The 17,004-nt window shown below is 43.1% G+C and overlaps 1 protein-coding gene across 1 annotated transcript in view; it reads left to right on the forward strand.

Moving 5' to 3' along the window:
* LOC112309514 (ubiquitin-conjugating enzyme E2 E2) overlaps positions 1-16,670 on the forward strand; it is a 257,222-nt gene extending 240,552 nt beyond the window's left edge. The window contains exon 6 of the mRNA XM_053929637.1: positions 15,710-16,670. Within this exon, the coding sequence (XP_053785612.1) occupies positions 15,710-15,807 (98 nt within the window). The 3' untranslated portion in view covers positions 15,808-16,670. The remainder of the gene's footprint in view (positions 1-15,709) is intronic.
* The last annotated feature ends 334 nt before the right edge of the window (positions 16,671-17,004 follow it).

Raw genomic sequence — 17,004 nt, forward strand, 5'->3', positions numbered from 1 at the left:
GTACGTGTTGCCTTAAGAGTCATTCTATAGCAAAATGAATTTTTCAAAATGTATTAATAGTATTTTCCATGTAAAAATTTCAAATGTAAAGAAAAAGAGTTATTTTCTCAATTTTAATAAACATTTTCTTGTTGATTCATAATCACCTTGATCATAACCACACTAGGGCCTTACAGGTGAAAGTTGAAGACGATTTCAGGAGTGTTCGCTTGTGTCTCAATCATAAAGTTAGCCTGAGTTCGGTCAGTAAGATGAATCAGCAAATTGAGATGTTTCCATTGTTCATGTAGCCCAAAATGCTCTAAATTTCCTTTTTAGGGAAGATAGAAACCTTTGATCATACTTTAATAAAAATTCTACTAGATCAAGAACCCATGCTGTTATAAACTTTATAACTTTCTAAGGGGCTGGGGGGAGAACCACAAAGACACATGACTCGTGGGCTTGGAGTAAAGCAGCCTCTCAGCACAGATGAGTGCCCGAGTTTTTCCAGCTCTTTACCACAGTGCCTATATGTGCCGGCAGCCGTGGCCGTGGGACCTTTGCTGCTGTCGGTGATTTTTAATCTCCCATTTACAGTAACAAACTGACACACTTGTACGTGGTTTGTACACTAACCATTTAAAGTGGAGCATTAGTTTCTGGAGGAGAGGGTTTGGCTTTCTAAATGCCTCTGTTCTGTTCCTGTTTCTCCCCAATCATTGACAATCGTTCTTTAGACGTTTTTAGACATGAAGCAGCTTCCTCCAAAGCTGTACCCAAAAGCAAGCATGAAAAGAAAGCAGGTTAGAATTGTGGATATGGTTTTAGTATTAAAACCAACTGATCCTAGGTTTAAGACAAAGCCAGTATTATGGGCATTACTTAGGTTTATATGACATTAAAGATTCACCCTTATAAAATACATCATACAAACTTAGGGGTTAGAATTGTATCCTTTATGCCACTCACATGGCTTATGTGTGTTTATCTCGGGAATCCAGCATTTCTTCTATACAATCAAAATTTATATTTTGAATTCACTCATAAAAGTCCTGCACAATTTAATTTTAAAACAAATGTTAACATGCTATGCCTCTGAAATAGTGCACACAGAATTGGTATATTATGTAAAATTATTCCTTTCTTTACCTATCAGTCATGTACTTTGTGTGATTGATGAGATTCAGCCTCCTCATCATTCACTTGCATTTCCAAAGATAAAGAGCATAGCAGACCTCATCCATAAGTTTTTCAAAGGCATGTGCTCAGTTCTTTATTAATGGGTTACTCTGTCACTGTATTTCTCTACCCTCTTGTCCACAAACGAGGCTTAAGTAGCCTTCCGTGGAGATCATAGGGACAAATTCCATTAGAAAGTCAATTTAGCATTTTGTTTCTCTTGACATCAACACACTAGGTCAGCCTGTGGCTGAGAGGAGCATGTCAAAATGGTTGTCTGACTGCATTTCTCTTTGTTATTCTCCGGGGTGATATCCCTTGAAGGTCATATTATAGATCGTTTTATCAAAGGAATGTCAACAATAGTAGCTGGGCAAGGGTTGGTTCCACCTAATCAGATATGTCCTCCAAAGCCACTAGCAGATTGATGCCCTAACAAAACCTGGTTGCCAAAATACTTCACCATGACTTTGGGCTAGTCTCAGACTTCCCACGTCCAATCCGCACATTCGTTCTCAGACCTCAGAAGTACATTGCTTAATGTCTTTTGTTCTGTGAGCACAGGGGGAAAGCCCAGATAAATGCAACTGTGCAAACAGTGTGCCACTTCACTGTTGCTCCTCTGCACTTCTATGCCCCTAAGCAGATACATACGCACGCACATAGCTGTAAGTACGCACGTACTGTTTTCGGTTCGAAGCTTGAGTCTCAGATTTACATAAAAGCAAATCTGGTACATGAGTCCAGATGATATTTGGACCATCCTGAAATCAGTCTCTAAGAAAAGGAGGTTCAGAGTAACAGCTCATTAGCAGATTGTCCCTAAAGTGGGCTCACCTGTGGTTAATTTATAGAATTTCATCTTTCATCTAACTTGTAGTGTATTAAAGGTCAGGGGTGTCAATCTCATTTTCACCGGGGGCCACATCAGCTTCACGGTTGCCTTCAAAGGGCCAAATGTAATTTTAGGACTGTATAAATGTAATTACTCCATAACAGGTAAGCAGGAGCTCAGCGCTGCTGCTGGGTAGAAACAAGGTGCCGGGCCAGATAAAAGGAGGTAGAGGATCGGATTTGGCCCATGGGCCTTGCGTTTGCCACCTGTGTTATAGGTGGTCGGAGGGATGATGTGGACCAACTTTTTGAATATAACATGGATTAGTTTCCTAGCATCTGTCTGCTGGATATTCCCCATCCAGTCTGGGAACGCTGCTTTGCCTGTGTTCAGCACTTGTGTTCGCTAAAATCTGCTCATCTAATTTATTGACCAGTTCAAGTGCTAAAACTAAATTTTTATAGACAACCTTTTTTCCCGTGATAGGTTATTAAGTACCATTTCCTAATGAGATCAGTCAAATAAATCATCAGAAAACTGAAGTCTCAACAGAGCGTCATGTAATGATTTGCTGTAAGTATGGACTGAACGTATTGAACTCCACAGACTTTAGTTTTGAAAGATTAAAAATATCCAGCTAAAGAAATGAAGCACTAAAGTTTTATTTTTATGTTGTCTCTAGAGAAACAATTAATTCATTTTTATTTTGGTTTCTAACTTGATTATAAATGGAGGGTTGGCTTGTCAGTACGTCGTGCACCTTTTAAGGAATCCAAGTGCGTCTGATTAGTTAGCATTTAACATCACCCCCAGGGCCAGGCAGTCCCAAAGCGCCACTTGGTATGGAATGCATTAAAAATTTGTTTTTACCGCCTCGTAATCAGCCTTAACTATGACCTGTCACCCCCACACTAGATTACCTGGCCGGGGGGGGGGGGGGGGGGGGGGGGGGGGCTGGGGCTTTCAGGGTCAAATACCATGTACAACTAGACTAGAGACGCCGCCCCAGTACAAATGAGAATTAGATTTAAATTACTAAGCTAATTTTCATTTCCGATTTTAAGCAAAATTTAATTACTTGCTTCCAGAAATAAGAGACAGTCGTGTTTAATACCAGCAGGCCCCATCTGTCCTGCCATAAGAAATTTATACATCCTTCCTTTATTTATTTATTTATTTATTTATTGTTGGTACAATGTTGAATTAAGGACACAATATCTACTTGTCACTCTAATACGAATTTTTAAAGTCTGGATAAAATATTTAACATGAGTTGACACCGCTGTGGCTTGGCGGCATGTGCATTAGGAATAACTTGTAATGAAGTTAAATGCTGATGCGTAATTTTTTTATTATCTTTACAGGAATGGTTTTCTAGTATTATTTTGAATTATTACTGATTTTATATGATTCTCCTAGACTGAGTAATTTCAATGTGTACAGATCTCTAGGTACCTGTTGGGCCTAATTTGCAAGTGAAAGTATAGTCATTGCTTATGCAAATAGGGGATGTGGTCTCATTCAGAGGCCAAGAGGCTACTTTGATCTCCAGATGCCCCTGCTTCGATATCTATTTCTTAATACAGAGTTGGAAATCTGTCCTGGTGTGCTGAGCAGGTCGTATTTTCTGTAATGGTTTTCTCGTGAACCTTTTAACTTTGTGTTTTATCTGGAAGAACTTTAAAAAATTTTTGTATAATTCAGTAAATTTGAAATTGATTAATGGTAAGCAAGAATCCTCACTAAAAGTATTCTATACGTAAAATGTTGGCAAATAGATAAAATTAAAAGAGACAGTCATTCTATTAATGTCATTTGCCACAAATAGTTATTCAGGTATCTATTTCCTATAGGGCTGAGCTTTTTTTTTGGTATTTTCCCAGACCTAAGTCAGACAGTACAGCATCGTCAGTGCCAGAAATTTGCTTTAATGATCGCTGACAAGATGGAGCACAACTTGACAGGCCTAGATGATTGATTTAACCTTACCAAAAAAAAATGTGTATTTTTAAAATCATGATTCCTAAGAACAATCGCAGTGTGTGTGTATGAAGAATGGTTCTTTAAACAAGGAAAACATTACAGATACAAAGGGAACCTAATTTGCAAGTGAAAATAAATTGTTCATGCAGATTTGAGTGCATTCTCATTTAGGGGCAGCCTATTCATTGCCTCTTTTATTCACCCCCCCCCCAAAAAAATACCTCTAGACATATAATCACTATGCAAATCTAGTCAGCATATTTACACTAGAAACAAATGTAACCAATTGCAGGAAAATAAGTGGAGCTGTTTTAAGCATTCATTAAATCTCTCAGGGCAAGAGGGTAAATTAAACTTTATAAGGCTACTATAAAAATAACTATTTTAGAATTTCCATATGGTTGTGTAATTTAGTATTTGTTACCAGATTCAATTTTAACACCAAAATTTAGCTTCCAAAAAGTACTCCCAGGGAAGCACTGCATCTGGGAACCTGTCACTATGCCCCCCACACAAGCATTTAACAACTAGGGCCCCAGCACGTCCTGCTTTGTGCCGAATCAGGAGTGACCTTTCAGTGTCCCGAGAGAATCCCGTGGTTTGACCAGTGTTGAATCACTACAGCAGTGGGTCCAAGCCCCTGCGGGTGAGCTTCTGGCCCCAGGATAGAAAGCGTCGTGCCTCCTACCCCTTCATGGTGTGCGTGGTCCCAGCCAAGAAGCCAGCTTCCTACAATTTGTTTTCTCACGTTTAATGGTGAATCTTGGAGAAAGAAATAAGGTAGTGTAATGTGGGTGTTAAAATGTTGTTTGAAAAGCTGAAACATCAATGAGGGTCAGATTGCCATGAGGAACGACTAGCACGGCGAGCTACATGGGAAATAACAGTGGAGACCAGGCTTACGTGTAGGGGATGCAAAAGATACAGTTGTGTTGTCCGGCACTGCCGGGTCCGTGTGGCAGAGTGGACTGTGGCTTTCGGCTCTGTGATTTGAAGAACCCAAAATTTCTCCTACTCACAAAACAGAACTAGATTATACACATACTCTTTTGTTCCAATCATGTTGGTAGTTTAATTTCTTAGTGCTAAGTATGGTCTCTATAGTTCCCTTTGAGAATGTACGTGTCTCTGGAAAAGATGGCACATTAGGTGACAGTCACATTGTGATCAGGTATATGAACATTTCCTGTGGAGAGAAAGATCTGTGTCAGGTACCCCAGGGAATTAGCCGAACGGGGAGGGAGTCCACCCCCTGCCCTTGTAAACAAAGTCGCTGTGCAATCAGAGAGAAGCCCAGCTTTCCATTACTACCTCTGTCGTGAGTGAGAAAGTTGAAGTTTTGATAGTTGTCCTTGTCCCACAGTAGGCCTGGAATGTGTGTGTGAGAGAGAGACAGAGAGAAACTGGAAGCCAGACTGAGAAGTGTCAAGGTTAGGAAAGGTCAACAGGTTGTAGCGGCAGGTGCTGCAGGGCTTGTTAGGGGTAATCAAAGACCTACTTAGGGAAGCAGCAGGAGACAGAGGGCTGGGGTTCCCTGCCGAGCGAGGTTACAGGGGCCATCTGGCCAGGGAGAAGTTGGCTTAACTCTGAAAAGGCTTAAAATCCGGTTTAAAGCGCTGATTGGAAAAACCCCACAATGAGCAGTGTCTTCTTCCCTCCCTCACGTGGGGGATGGGGCGATTCTGCTCAAATAGCTCAGCTTCATTTTAATAATGTATTCGCAGATTACTTTGGCAAGTGCTTCTGCCACCTCTTTTCTTTCTTCCTTTCTGTGTTTCAAGAGCCCTCCTCATGAGATCAGTGGCTTCCAGTTTCTTCCTTAGAGACTGAGCTCCCTAGGGAAGACTAGAATGACGATGCAGGCTGACCAGGTTGTTGTCAGGAGTTATTTGTTGCTCACGAGGCTATTAAAATGGAAACCAGTTCATACTGATGCATTATTTTAATGCCAGCACTTGACACTGTGTGAGCATGAAGTTTTCCATTAAGAATTTTTGTTTCTGAACAGTGATTTCACACTGTTCTGTGCTACAGTGTTCTCTCACAGAAACATGTTCGCCTCCTTTGAAAAGTTCTATTTCCTCCACTAACAGTAAGAACCAGAGAGGAGGGCAGAACTTTAGAACAGCCCCTACTGGAAGTAAAAGTATGCTTAGGGTATTGAAAAAATACTTCAATGGGTAAAAAAGCATCTGAAACATCAGACAGGTTATGGGCAGAAATGCATTTTTATGCACAGTTGGTCTTTGCCACTGGGGCTCGGTGGGGGCAGGAGGTAAGGCGGGGTGTGCAGGGGGATAGAAGGTTTTGAAAGAGGGACCTTGGGCCTTGAATGACCAGGTTTGTGTCTTTAAAGACTAAAAAGCTTCGTTCATCTGAGAATAGAGCGAATGAAGACAGGGAGACATTCAGGAAGGTATTTTTATGGTCCGGGTAAGAGAAGACAGAGACCATGCAGAGGAAGAAGAGGGGAAGGGCTAAGAATCCCCAGGACTTGGTTTCCTAAACACTATGACAGCATCACTAGTGACCATGTGAACTTGACTGCACCTGGTCTCCCACAAATTTCCAGGCCAACTTTGGTGAACAAAAGGATGCATTTCAAGACCAATGAGTGTTGTTTAGCAGGTCATGATGTCCGGTGGGTCACCCACTGAGCAATCCCCCATGTTCTGCTAGCAGGAAAATGAAACCCAGGGTTCACAATTTACCGTCTAGGATATATTAGAATTTATCCGACCACGGTTCTTTACCTCTGTCAGAAGGATACAGGAAGAGCCTGAATCCTAGAAATAGACCTGCCCACTTGGCTGAAGCAGAAGTAGGGAGGAAGCAGGGTGTATGGAGAAAGTGCGGCCTGGTGGTAGAATGTGGCGCTCAAGGGCTTAAAACAAAGGGAGATTCAGGTTCAGGCAAGCTGTCGGAACTAAAACAAGAAACTCCTGCATACATACTAACTATACCAATCTTTACAAAATAGAAGGATTGAAACCTTCCAAGACTAAAAGAAGAAGCTAGCAGGGAAGCTTGAAGACAAAGCAAGAAGTCCCTTTTAGGAAATAGATTATATTATCTTCTCCAGACTTAAAGCAGGTAAAGCTAACTACTAAGCCACAAAAACAATGACTCTGGGGGCGTTCAGATGCTTACCATCTCACGTCAGCGCCCGGAGAGCCGCTGACCCTGTAGGTGTAAATGTCAGGGAGACTCAAGCGTCAGAAGGAGAAAGGATGTCCAGCCAGGTACCCGATACCAGCCCAAACTGAATTCCGTCCGGACCAGGGGGTCTGATTACTCACTGATTCATTATTGAACACTCAGTGAAGGTCACCCGCAGTGCCACCAGTGCTCTCTGGTTTTGTGACACAAGGCTGAAAAGGAGACACTGCCTGCCCTCAAGGACAGGTGAGAGTTGCAAGCCGGGTGCTAAGTGCCCTCCTTGATAATGGTTGGTTCAGCAGAGGACTCAACAACATCCCTTTTGGAAGAGAGGTTAAGAGCAAGGCCTCAGCCCAAATCAAAGCCCACACCTTCGGTGGACAGTCACTCCTCAGCATGGACAGCGTTCATAGGACTCCCCAGACTGCCTCAGCCTCAGAGTTTCAGCACTCAGACGGGCAGAATGATCTAGTAAACTGGAACCACTGAGATGCGGTCCAGCTCTGGCTCCAGTGGGTTATTTATATCTCTGGACTTGAGTGCAGATTCCCAGGAGCAGCGGAGACTGTGGCTACGTGTGGTGTCTGAGGCATGACTGCTGAGTTCACACCTCCTGTCCCGCTCCAAGCTCCTCACTGGGGGGGTGAGCAGTGAAGACGATCTGAGAGGGAAGACGGTGTATTAGTATAGTTTGTAGTGGGTGGACAGCATCTGAGAACTGTGGGATAAAAAGTAATTTGTTTAATTTTGAAGAAAAGGTGCGCATTACAAACAAGTGTCATTAGATTATTGGTGTCGCTTTTCACTTCAGTCACGGCTGCAAGTAGCAGGAAGAGGATCAGGATAACTTTTGGTCACTCGTAGCCAGAGACCATGAGGAAAATACTCCAATAAGAATTCTTTTCCGTGGTTAGCACAAACAAATGTTTGTAGAAAATAGAGAGGTAGGCAAAAGTAGGTTTACAGCTGTGAGTACACAAAACACAGCTTATTCTTGTATTTATTCTCATGTTATATTTTTCATACAAACACCTGTAAACCTACTTTTGCCCACCTGTGTGTGCGTGCGTGTGTGTGTGTGTGTGTGTAGTTTAAACTGGACACCTGGTCAGTATAGGCCAACAGGCCGTCAACTATTCTGTCTTTAAAATCTGGCATCATTTCCTAACACGTGTCGGTGAGGACGTGGAGAATCGGAACCCTCACACATTGCGGGCGGGGATATGAACAGGCGCAGCCTCTTTGGACGGCACTCCGGCAGTTCCTCTGATGGGTAAGCATAAAGTTACCACGTGACTGAGCAGCTCCATCCTGGGTGTACACCCAAGAGAAATGAAAACGTGTCCGTGCAAAATTGTACACAGCTGTTCGTAGCAGCGTTATTCATAGTAGCCGAGAAGTGAAGACAACCCGTGTGTCCGTCAACAGGTGAATGCATGAACGTATACTCGTACGCTAGAATATTATTTGGCAGTAAAAAGGAAGGAAGTACTGATACAGGCTACGACGCGGGTGAACCTTGAACAGATTATGCTCGGTGAAAGCAGCCAGTCACAGAACACCAATGTTGTGTGATTCCGTTTGTGTGAAATGTCCAGAATTGGCAAATACCTAGAATGCCAACAGAAAGTACATTCCTGGGTGTCTAGGGCTAGAGGATTTGGGGTGATGAGCTAATAGGTACAAGGTTTCTTTGGGGGATGATGGAAATACTCTAACATGGATTAGAGGGTTGGGTCCACAGCTCCGTGAATGTCCCGAAAATTACTGAAGTGTACCTATTAAACAGGTAAACTGCGCTGTGTGAATTATAGCTTAATAAAGCCGCTGTGTTGTTTTTTAAATCTAGCTTTACTGTCTTGGCCCCTTTTGCTCTTTCCGACTTGCGGCTGCCACAGCTTTTTGCAGTGATATTTTGGGGAAAGTAATGTGTGACTCTCTGGTATCTTAGGTCCTCTAGTGTCAGGCTAGCCTCTGAGTTCATTAGGAGTTATTGCTTCACTGAGCCTGGCCGCAGTTGCAGCCCGATGGCACCATCTGTGCTGTTCTTTAGAGGAGTCCGTTCGAACAGATCGCTTTATGTTTCAGAGCACACATCGATTTAACGTACAGAGCACCGCTGTGCGGGCTCATAGGGTGAGGTTAAGTTTAAAACACACTGGGCCAACCTACACTTAGGTTATAACCGATGGATTGTTTATTGAGCAGTCTCGACTCAGGAGGCATTAACATGGAATGGTTTTCATTTTCTCCATTCTCACTGCCTCAGGCCAGGTTTTGCTGAATCTTGTTTTTCTAACCCTTAACAATATTTAGCAGATCTCACAGCATTCAGGTCACTTTCAGTTATTAGCAGATCAACACGGTCCGTTTTTAAACTCCCGTCCTGTACCTGATTTAAATTTAATTTCCTCCTCCCGGTCCATCGGGGTAGACGGGACATGGTCTGGTTCTGGGACCTCCTTTCTCTCCCTTTTCAAGGCCTAACTGCTGAGCAGTAAGGACTAGAAAACGGAACAGAACAGTGTCTCTTTACCTAATTTCTCGTACAGCCCCTCCACTTCTTTGGCAAGCAGTGTCTTGCCATCTGTGCTTCTGGGTGACAGGTGACAAAATGCTGCTTCACCTTTGGGTAGTTTGGAGAGCTCACTTTCCAGTTTCCTGATGGGGGAGACCCAGCTTGGCTGCACGCCCTTGGCTCTCCCCTTCCCCGGGAATGCGCCGGTAAAGTTTACTGACCGTCAGGGTGGGTGCGGCGTGGAGGCGTGTGCACAGGCAGGTCGGTAAATTCATTACGCACTTTACTGCTTTGTAACGCACGTAAACTGTGCGGTACTCCTCCGTGCAAATTCCACAAGGCCAGTAAAATCTCCCAGACGACTTTCAGTGATTTCTGCCAGAAACTTTCGTGTTTCCATCTTATGGTTGCAGCCGACAAATGAGTGTGGTTTTAACAGGAATGTTGGGTGATATTTTCATTTAAATTAAGAGCTGAGACAGAGGTGAAAGACAAAGGATATCAGAACTTGTTAGTTATTCTCATGAGCAACTGCTTTGCTGAGTAGTGACAGTTTAAATACTGGAAGAATATGTCCTTCAATTAGTACGCTATTCAACGTGTAAGGACTCTAGATGCGATACATTTCTATAAGTTTAATCTGTTTTACTAGTATTTTTCCAACACTTTCTTGATGCCGGCAACAAAACAATAAATTAAATCCTAATTGGCCGTATTTGCCAATTTCGAGCTACGCGCCTGGCCGTACGGGTGTGTGCTTGGGACGAGAGGCATAGTAGCACACTGGTTTTTCCTACAACACCGATACCGCAGACACTTAAAAACCTATGAGGATCAGTAATAGCAGTAAAATAAGAAATGAATCTTAAGTATTTATTACCTTTATAAATTATTTCATTGTGACTTTATATAATTAAATTTTAACAACAGCTGTGTTTGAATTCCTAAGAACTTAAAAACTGGCTGGCCATCTGGCTCCAAGACATCACTGCCCTCTCTCACAGCATTCTCCTCCTGCTGCTGGGGTCCCCTCCCTGGGAAGCTGCCTTCTCGATGGGGCACAGAGGACAGAGCAGTGCAGATGCTTCTTCCGTGCTCTCTCTACTCAGTGTCAAAGGGCAAATCGACAGGTCAGCTGCAGCGCAGCTCGTGTCTGGTTTAAACCTCTAGCCTGGGAAGACACCCCAATCTCCTGGCAGGCGCCCTCCGTCTTCACTAGTGAGTCTCTCGGTACCCTGCTCGCATAGCTGGGGGAGGAAAAGTTGTCTCCCCGTCTGTGGGCTGATGGGCGGAGGGGAGGCAGGGAAGCGCCACTCCCACACACCCCACTCTCCCAGGGCGGCAGCTCAGTATTCCCACAAAGCTTTCTCTCCTTTTCCCTATTTTATGACAGACTTCTGGGGCTGTCCGAGTCAGCTTTTCTTCTCTTAATAAGTCTGGAGAAAGGTATTACTCTTTTTTAGTATTTGGGGCACTCGATGTCTCTTTTAACATCACCAGTTATTAATTCTGGATTAACAGCATATCTTACTAGATTTGTGTGCAGTTTTATTTAGGGTTCTCAAATTTAAATCTAGTTTCATAATGTCCATTATTTGTTTTAAATTATGGATGTGATTTTCTCCCTAAATTATTTTATATGTATATTATATTTTACATATATATGCACTACATATGTGTGTGTGTGTCTCTTCAGGGTACTTATTAATCATTATGGTTTGGGTTGGGCCTATAATTAGTAATCAGTTTTCCCCACATTCCAAAATGCAAAAATCTGCACTTTCTCCTACCCAGAGGAATTTAGATTTCCTAAATCTTGATAATGTTCTTCAAAAACACATCAGATTTCTATAACGTTGGGGTAAAATAGCTTTAATTGCTCTAAGTCTCAACCTCATCAATATTAGGGTTCTACCAAATATCAAAACATATTATAAAACTACAGTGAGTCCCTGGCTGGGTAACGAAGTTGGTTAGAGCATCATCCCAATATGTCAAGTTTGCAGGTTCAATTCCCAGTCAGGGCAGATACAAGAATCAACCAATGAATGCATAACTAAGTGGAACAACTGATCGATCTCTCAATCTCTCTCTCTCTCTCCCTCCCCTCCCCTCCCCCTCTCTTCCCCTCCCCCCTTAACTCCTCCTCTCTTTTCTCTCACTCCCTCTCCCCCCATCCTCTCTCCCCCTTCCTCTCTTTCTCTAAGAAAATCAATAAGTAAATTTTTTTTTAAACTATACTGAGAAAAACAGGAGGAACAAATAAGGCAAAAGACAAATTAACCTATTCAGAGAACTTCAAGCGGAGAATCCAGCCCAGATATGGACAGGAACCTTGTGTGTGGTAAAGCTAGCGCTGCACTTAGCAGTTACTGTAAGGAAACACAGGAGAGTAGTTTTTTAAAATCAATGAACAGCCTACGTAAGGATGAATATTCCCCTAATGAAAGCATCTTCTGAGTTACAAGAATAAATTTTACTCTGAGAATTTAAAGAGTAGAAGTTTACTATTAAAAATTTAATGTTTTTAAAGTTTGTCATTATGATCTAGCAGGGTGACTTCCCAGCACTGGCAGATGCTGATGGCTGCTTTGCACCTTTGCGATACTGAAATAGATGTTTTCACCTGAGGAAAAGCATGAGTTTTGTGGGGGGAGGGGGGCTTCTATCTGTGCCAGTGTGGGTTGCCGTTAATGGAGATTTTGCAATTAGATCAGTAAGCTTTCCTCCTTCTCTACTGGTATCAAAGGTAAGGACTAACCTCCTCGACCGTGGACTGAAAGATTGGGCTGGTGGTGTTGGTACAGTGTCATCGAAGCACCCCACCAGCTGAAGCTGTGTGCGTGCTTTTTTATCACTGTTAGTATCCGCAGTGGACAGACCAGCTGTGGGGGCCTGGGCACCTCTGGAAGCCACAGCCGCAGCCTGAGCCTTGGTTTGAGCCTTGGCCATGGACTTTGGCCCACAGAGCCTGAGACCCTTGGTGACGTGGGCAGAAGCACATTTCCCAAGCTTGGGGTGAGCGCGGCAGGCTAGTTGATTGAGCTTCTGCATGCTGCCCTTTGGGATCTCGGGCTTGACCTCCCTGGACTTTACGGGGTCCTTGGTAGCCTTGGCATGTGCCTCATGGCCTTGGCAGAAGTTACAGGAGACTTAAATATCAATTTCCAGTGGTGCACTTCGTAGTCTAGTGAAGATCGGTGATAATCTCAAAGATTGATTAAGGCTTTGGAAAGTAGTAGTACTCTAGAAACCCAAAATATGGGAAATTTTTCCTTCTTTTTTAGAAAGAAATTGTGACAGAAATAAGGTTGACTCATCTATGTTTAAAGACCATTATTTCATATACTATGTCTGTAGCCATGAAATTTGAAAGCTCATAACGAGATTATGCCTTACTTTGGGGCAAAATTATAAATACGCTACACAGAAAAGTCTTACTCCATTACGTTCACTGCACGAGTCATTGGCTGCGTATACATGGCATGGTTTCGACTGTTACTTGCAGTCTTAACTTTCTTCTATTCAGTAAAAAGTTGTAGCATTAAGATCTATTTGATTAATAACATATGATTTTAAAAATTCCTTCATTTTATACTTTTACTTCTTTATTCCGTAACAGATTTAAGAGTTGCAAAAATTTGCAAAGATTCATGCACAATAGTGTTCTTTACGGCATGGTTTATAAAGCACAAAAAAAAATGGAAAGAACCCAAATGTCTCTAAATAGGAAATTGTTATTAATTCAGATAAATCTTAAAAATGATGAACGAGGTCTGTAATTATTGGTATAAAAAGTTATTCACCATATTTTTTAAAAAATCAAAAGATTACAAAAAGCAGACTATACGTTGATCTTGTTTTCATTGTATATTTAGAGAAGTCTAAAGAGTTGTCAAATGTTAACACACTTTTCTATGAGTGAATTTACAGGTGTGCTTCACTTACCACTTTCTGCCCTGTGCATTGCCGCAGGTGGTTTTTAAGATTATTAATAATTATTGTTTGTATAGTTAGCATGCATAAATTTACAGTTGGAAAATATTTCTCTTCTTAAAATCAAATGTGAAAAGATAAAAGGAACTGTCAAAGAAATTCAGTTTATTTAAGCATACAAAAAATGTTGCATAATGCACGTTAATTTTAGTAGCACTCTCCCTGTTTTGGAGATATTCCCCCCTTCGGGCCCTGCTGAAATAATGTTGACACGAAGCACTTGTCGCTGATGGTCCTTCCGACTGTGAGCCTGCTCCGCGCCTCAGCCCGCGCGGAGTAGGGACGGGTGTTTAGGACGTCTCATTAACATAGAGTCTACTTAATTAAACACCCGTCGTTAGTGGTGTGGCCTTAAACTGCTGAGCCCAAGTGTCATCCGAAGGCTCTGCATTCTAGACTGGCAGTCACTGGCACAGGAGGGTTATTTTCAAGGGTAGAGGAATGTGACTCAGACCTCTCTTTGGCCTTTTTTAGACTCTAAGTTCATTACTTAGTCTGACCGGAAGGACCCCATTTTGTAAAAGTACCTTGGGACAATTTCCAGGTATTTAGTGTCCATGTTTGGTGTCACTGATTTTCATCTCCTTTTACTCTGGCGGGGCTGCTTTAAGTGATAGAGTGTCGGTCTCAGCATGTGGGCCAGTGAAGGAAAAGAATTAGAAAAGGTAGTCAGACAGGCAAAAGTTCTAAACAAACCCAATACTGAGTAATCTCTTCATTGTTTGTAATACAAGTAGTGTAAGAAACTGGGCCCTTCCTAAAATAATTATAACACGCTTAGCACAAGCCCCAGAAAACTTAAGCAAGGTTTGTTAAAACTTAAGCACAGTCTTTTTGGGAGGCCTTTCAAAGGCTTGGTTATCATCAGCCTCAGAAGATCAATAAAAGGTGGTGTTCCTATTGTACCTTTAATGTTGAGAAGGTAGGACCGTGGATATCTTACTAGAACCCCACAGTCTTCCCAAGTTGCGGGTGGTATTAGGCCACGGGCACATTTCCATCCTTACCTTTTTCTTTCATGTTCACTATTAACTTTTGCTAATTTTTTGGTTCTTTTCCCCTTTGGTTCCTTCGTATCCACTTGCTCTAACACACCCAAATTCTCAACACCAAATTTACAGGAACTAAAAGTTAGGGGAAAAGTAAAATTAGAGAATGTAGGGAAGGGGGTGGATTCTGGGATCTTCAGAAACCCTAAATTACGTTGTTTCCTTTGACTTTTTTGTTTAATTAAATGTTGACCCTGTCTGGTCTGGGTAAGAGCCCCACCCCACCCCTTGCTCCACCCTGAGCAAGTGATGTGCCCTCTTCATGTTCAGTTCCCTCACGTGTCAGCCCCCTCAGGGGTGTGGAGTTACTACATTGAAGTGTTAGGACATGGTAAATCAGTGAGTGCTAGCCATTTTTAACATCTGTCAGTATTTTTGTAGTGAAGAGCTCTGTGGATTTTGATATTCCCATATTTGGGAATAGACTCTCTCCCCACCCCACCCTACCACCCCCAAGTCCTTAGGGCTCACTAAGGGCTGCGGCTTGACTGGGTGGAGCTGAGGCTTCTCCAGTGCAGACACCCTGAGTGCTGGGGGTGGGGAGGGGCGTGTAACCCCGGGTGAAGGAGCTGCCAGGTTATCTGACCCTCCTCCCTCCCGAGAGATCTCATCAAGGGCCATGGAGTTCCTCTTCCACGGCCCACCTGTATCTTCTCAGTGAAATGCCCACTTGGAATCAAGGGCAGGTGGGTGAGCAGTGTGTGGTGGGGACAGAGAGAGAATTAGACTTCCAGAAACGTGACACGAGGCGTCGGTAAAAGCACAGGTAGATGATACTTGGGGCAGCTGGTGTGAAGTGTGCTGTCAGTGACAGGTCATTTGCAGGTCATTGCTAAAGTGACATCGTTCCAGGTTAGAGCAGCAGCTTCTCACCTCCCCCTTGCCTACTGCCACCCCCACACCTTACCCCCCAGCCCACCCAGCCTTGCAGAAGCCCTTCTCTTCCCTGACTTGGAAAATGGAAGAGGTGCTGGTATTTGCTGACCCCTGACTCTGCTTCCTTTCCAGCTGACCCTCTGGTGGGCAGCATCGCCACACAGTACATGACCAACAGAGCGGAGCACGACCGCATGGCCAGACAGTGGACCAAGCGGTACGCCACATAGGGGCCTGCGCGCCGCCCCGCCGGACCTGTGCAAGCACATTCACCAAGTGCATCGATAGACCGACCCAGCCCTCCGGACCTCGGTTCTTATTTTCTTATTTTTATTACGTTGTGAACTGTTTTGTGATGGGATGTCATCCTTCTCTCTCCCTTCTTCCTCTTTCCTCTTCTTTCTTTTCCTTTGCTCTCCCTCCCTCAAGTCCCCCCGCCCCGTTTATTTCCTTTTTAATTTCTATTAACTTGAAAGATTTGGGTTCTTCTCTCCCACCTCCTTGTGGATGGGAACTTTGTTTTCAGTGCGAACAATGTTGGATCTATAATAGTAAGAGCTTTCTTACAAAGCTTTGTATTCCTGTGTGGTTTTTTTGTTGCTGTTTTACTTGGATTTCTTTTCTTTTATGTGATCTTTGGGGAAACACAAATTCAGAATTATATCTCGTTTCTACTTAAATGTAGTGCTTAGGGTTAATTTTTTGTACTGAAGTCTTTATTGGTGGGTGCATGCTACTGGGAACAAGTTTTTGTACAAAAGCTTCAATCAGAATCACTGTGCATTACTGAGAGTCTGTTTATCACTAGCCTTCTGTCCCCCACACAGAAGACGGTTGGATTGAACAAAATAATAAGTATTTTGATTTACTTAAAGTGCTTGTAAATTCCTTAGGGACCCGCCACTTCTGACTGTGGATCAGTTGATGTACACTTGTACTACTAAAGCACTCAATAAATCACTGTGGCTGATACACGCACTCCTGGAGACCTGCCGTTCGCTCTGTATCCCGGTGACCGGCGTGCCCTACACGCGGCAAGGCTCGGCTAACTCAGCTACACGTTCCAGTGCGTTTCTCACCCAAACCTCTAATATTTCTTTGTAATTGCACCACTTAGCACGTGGAATTTCTCCAGCTGTCTGTCAAAAGCCTGCTGATTTTATGGTTGTTTCAGGTCACTGGCATTTTACATAATGGCTGGGCGTTGCTTTCTCAGGGGCATCCTTTCTGTTAGAACCCTCTTCACACAACAGTTAAGATATGTGACCCCAAAAATAGCCTCCTAGTAGAAGTGAGGTCTGAGCTGATCGTTGTGTTCGGCCACTTTTGAACTTATGTCTCTCTTCCTTTTTCTCCTAAGATTGTTATAGTGGTGGTCTTTCAGTTTCGGTTTTGTTTTTTCTCCATAAATCTAGTGAAAGAAGTAA

The sequence above is a fragment of the Desmodus rotundus genome, chromosome 8, assembly GCF_022682495.2.
Source record: "Desmodus rotundus isolate HL8 chromosome 8, HLdesRot8A.1, whole genome shotgun sequence".
Taxonomy (NCBI): domain Eukaryota; kingdom Metazoa; phylum Chordata; class Mammalia; order Chiroptera; family Phyllostomidae; genus Desmodus; species Desmodus rotundus.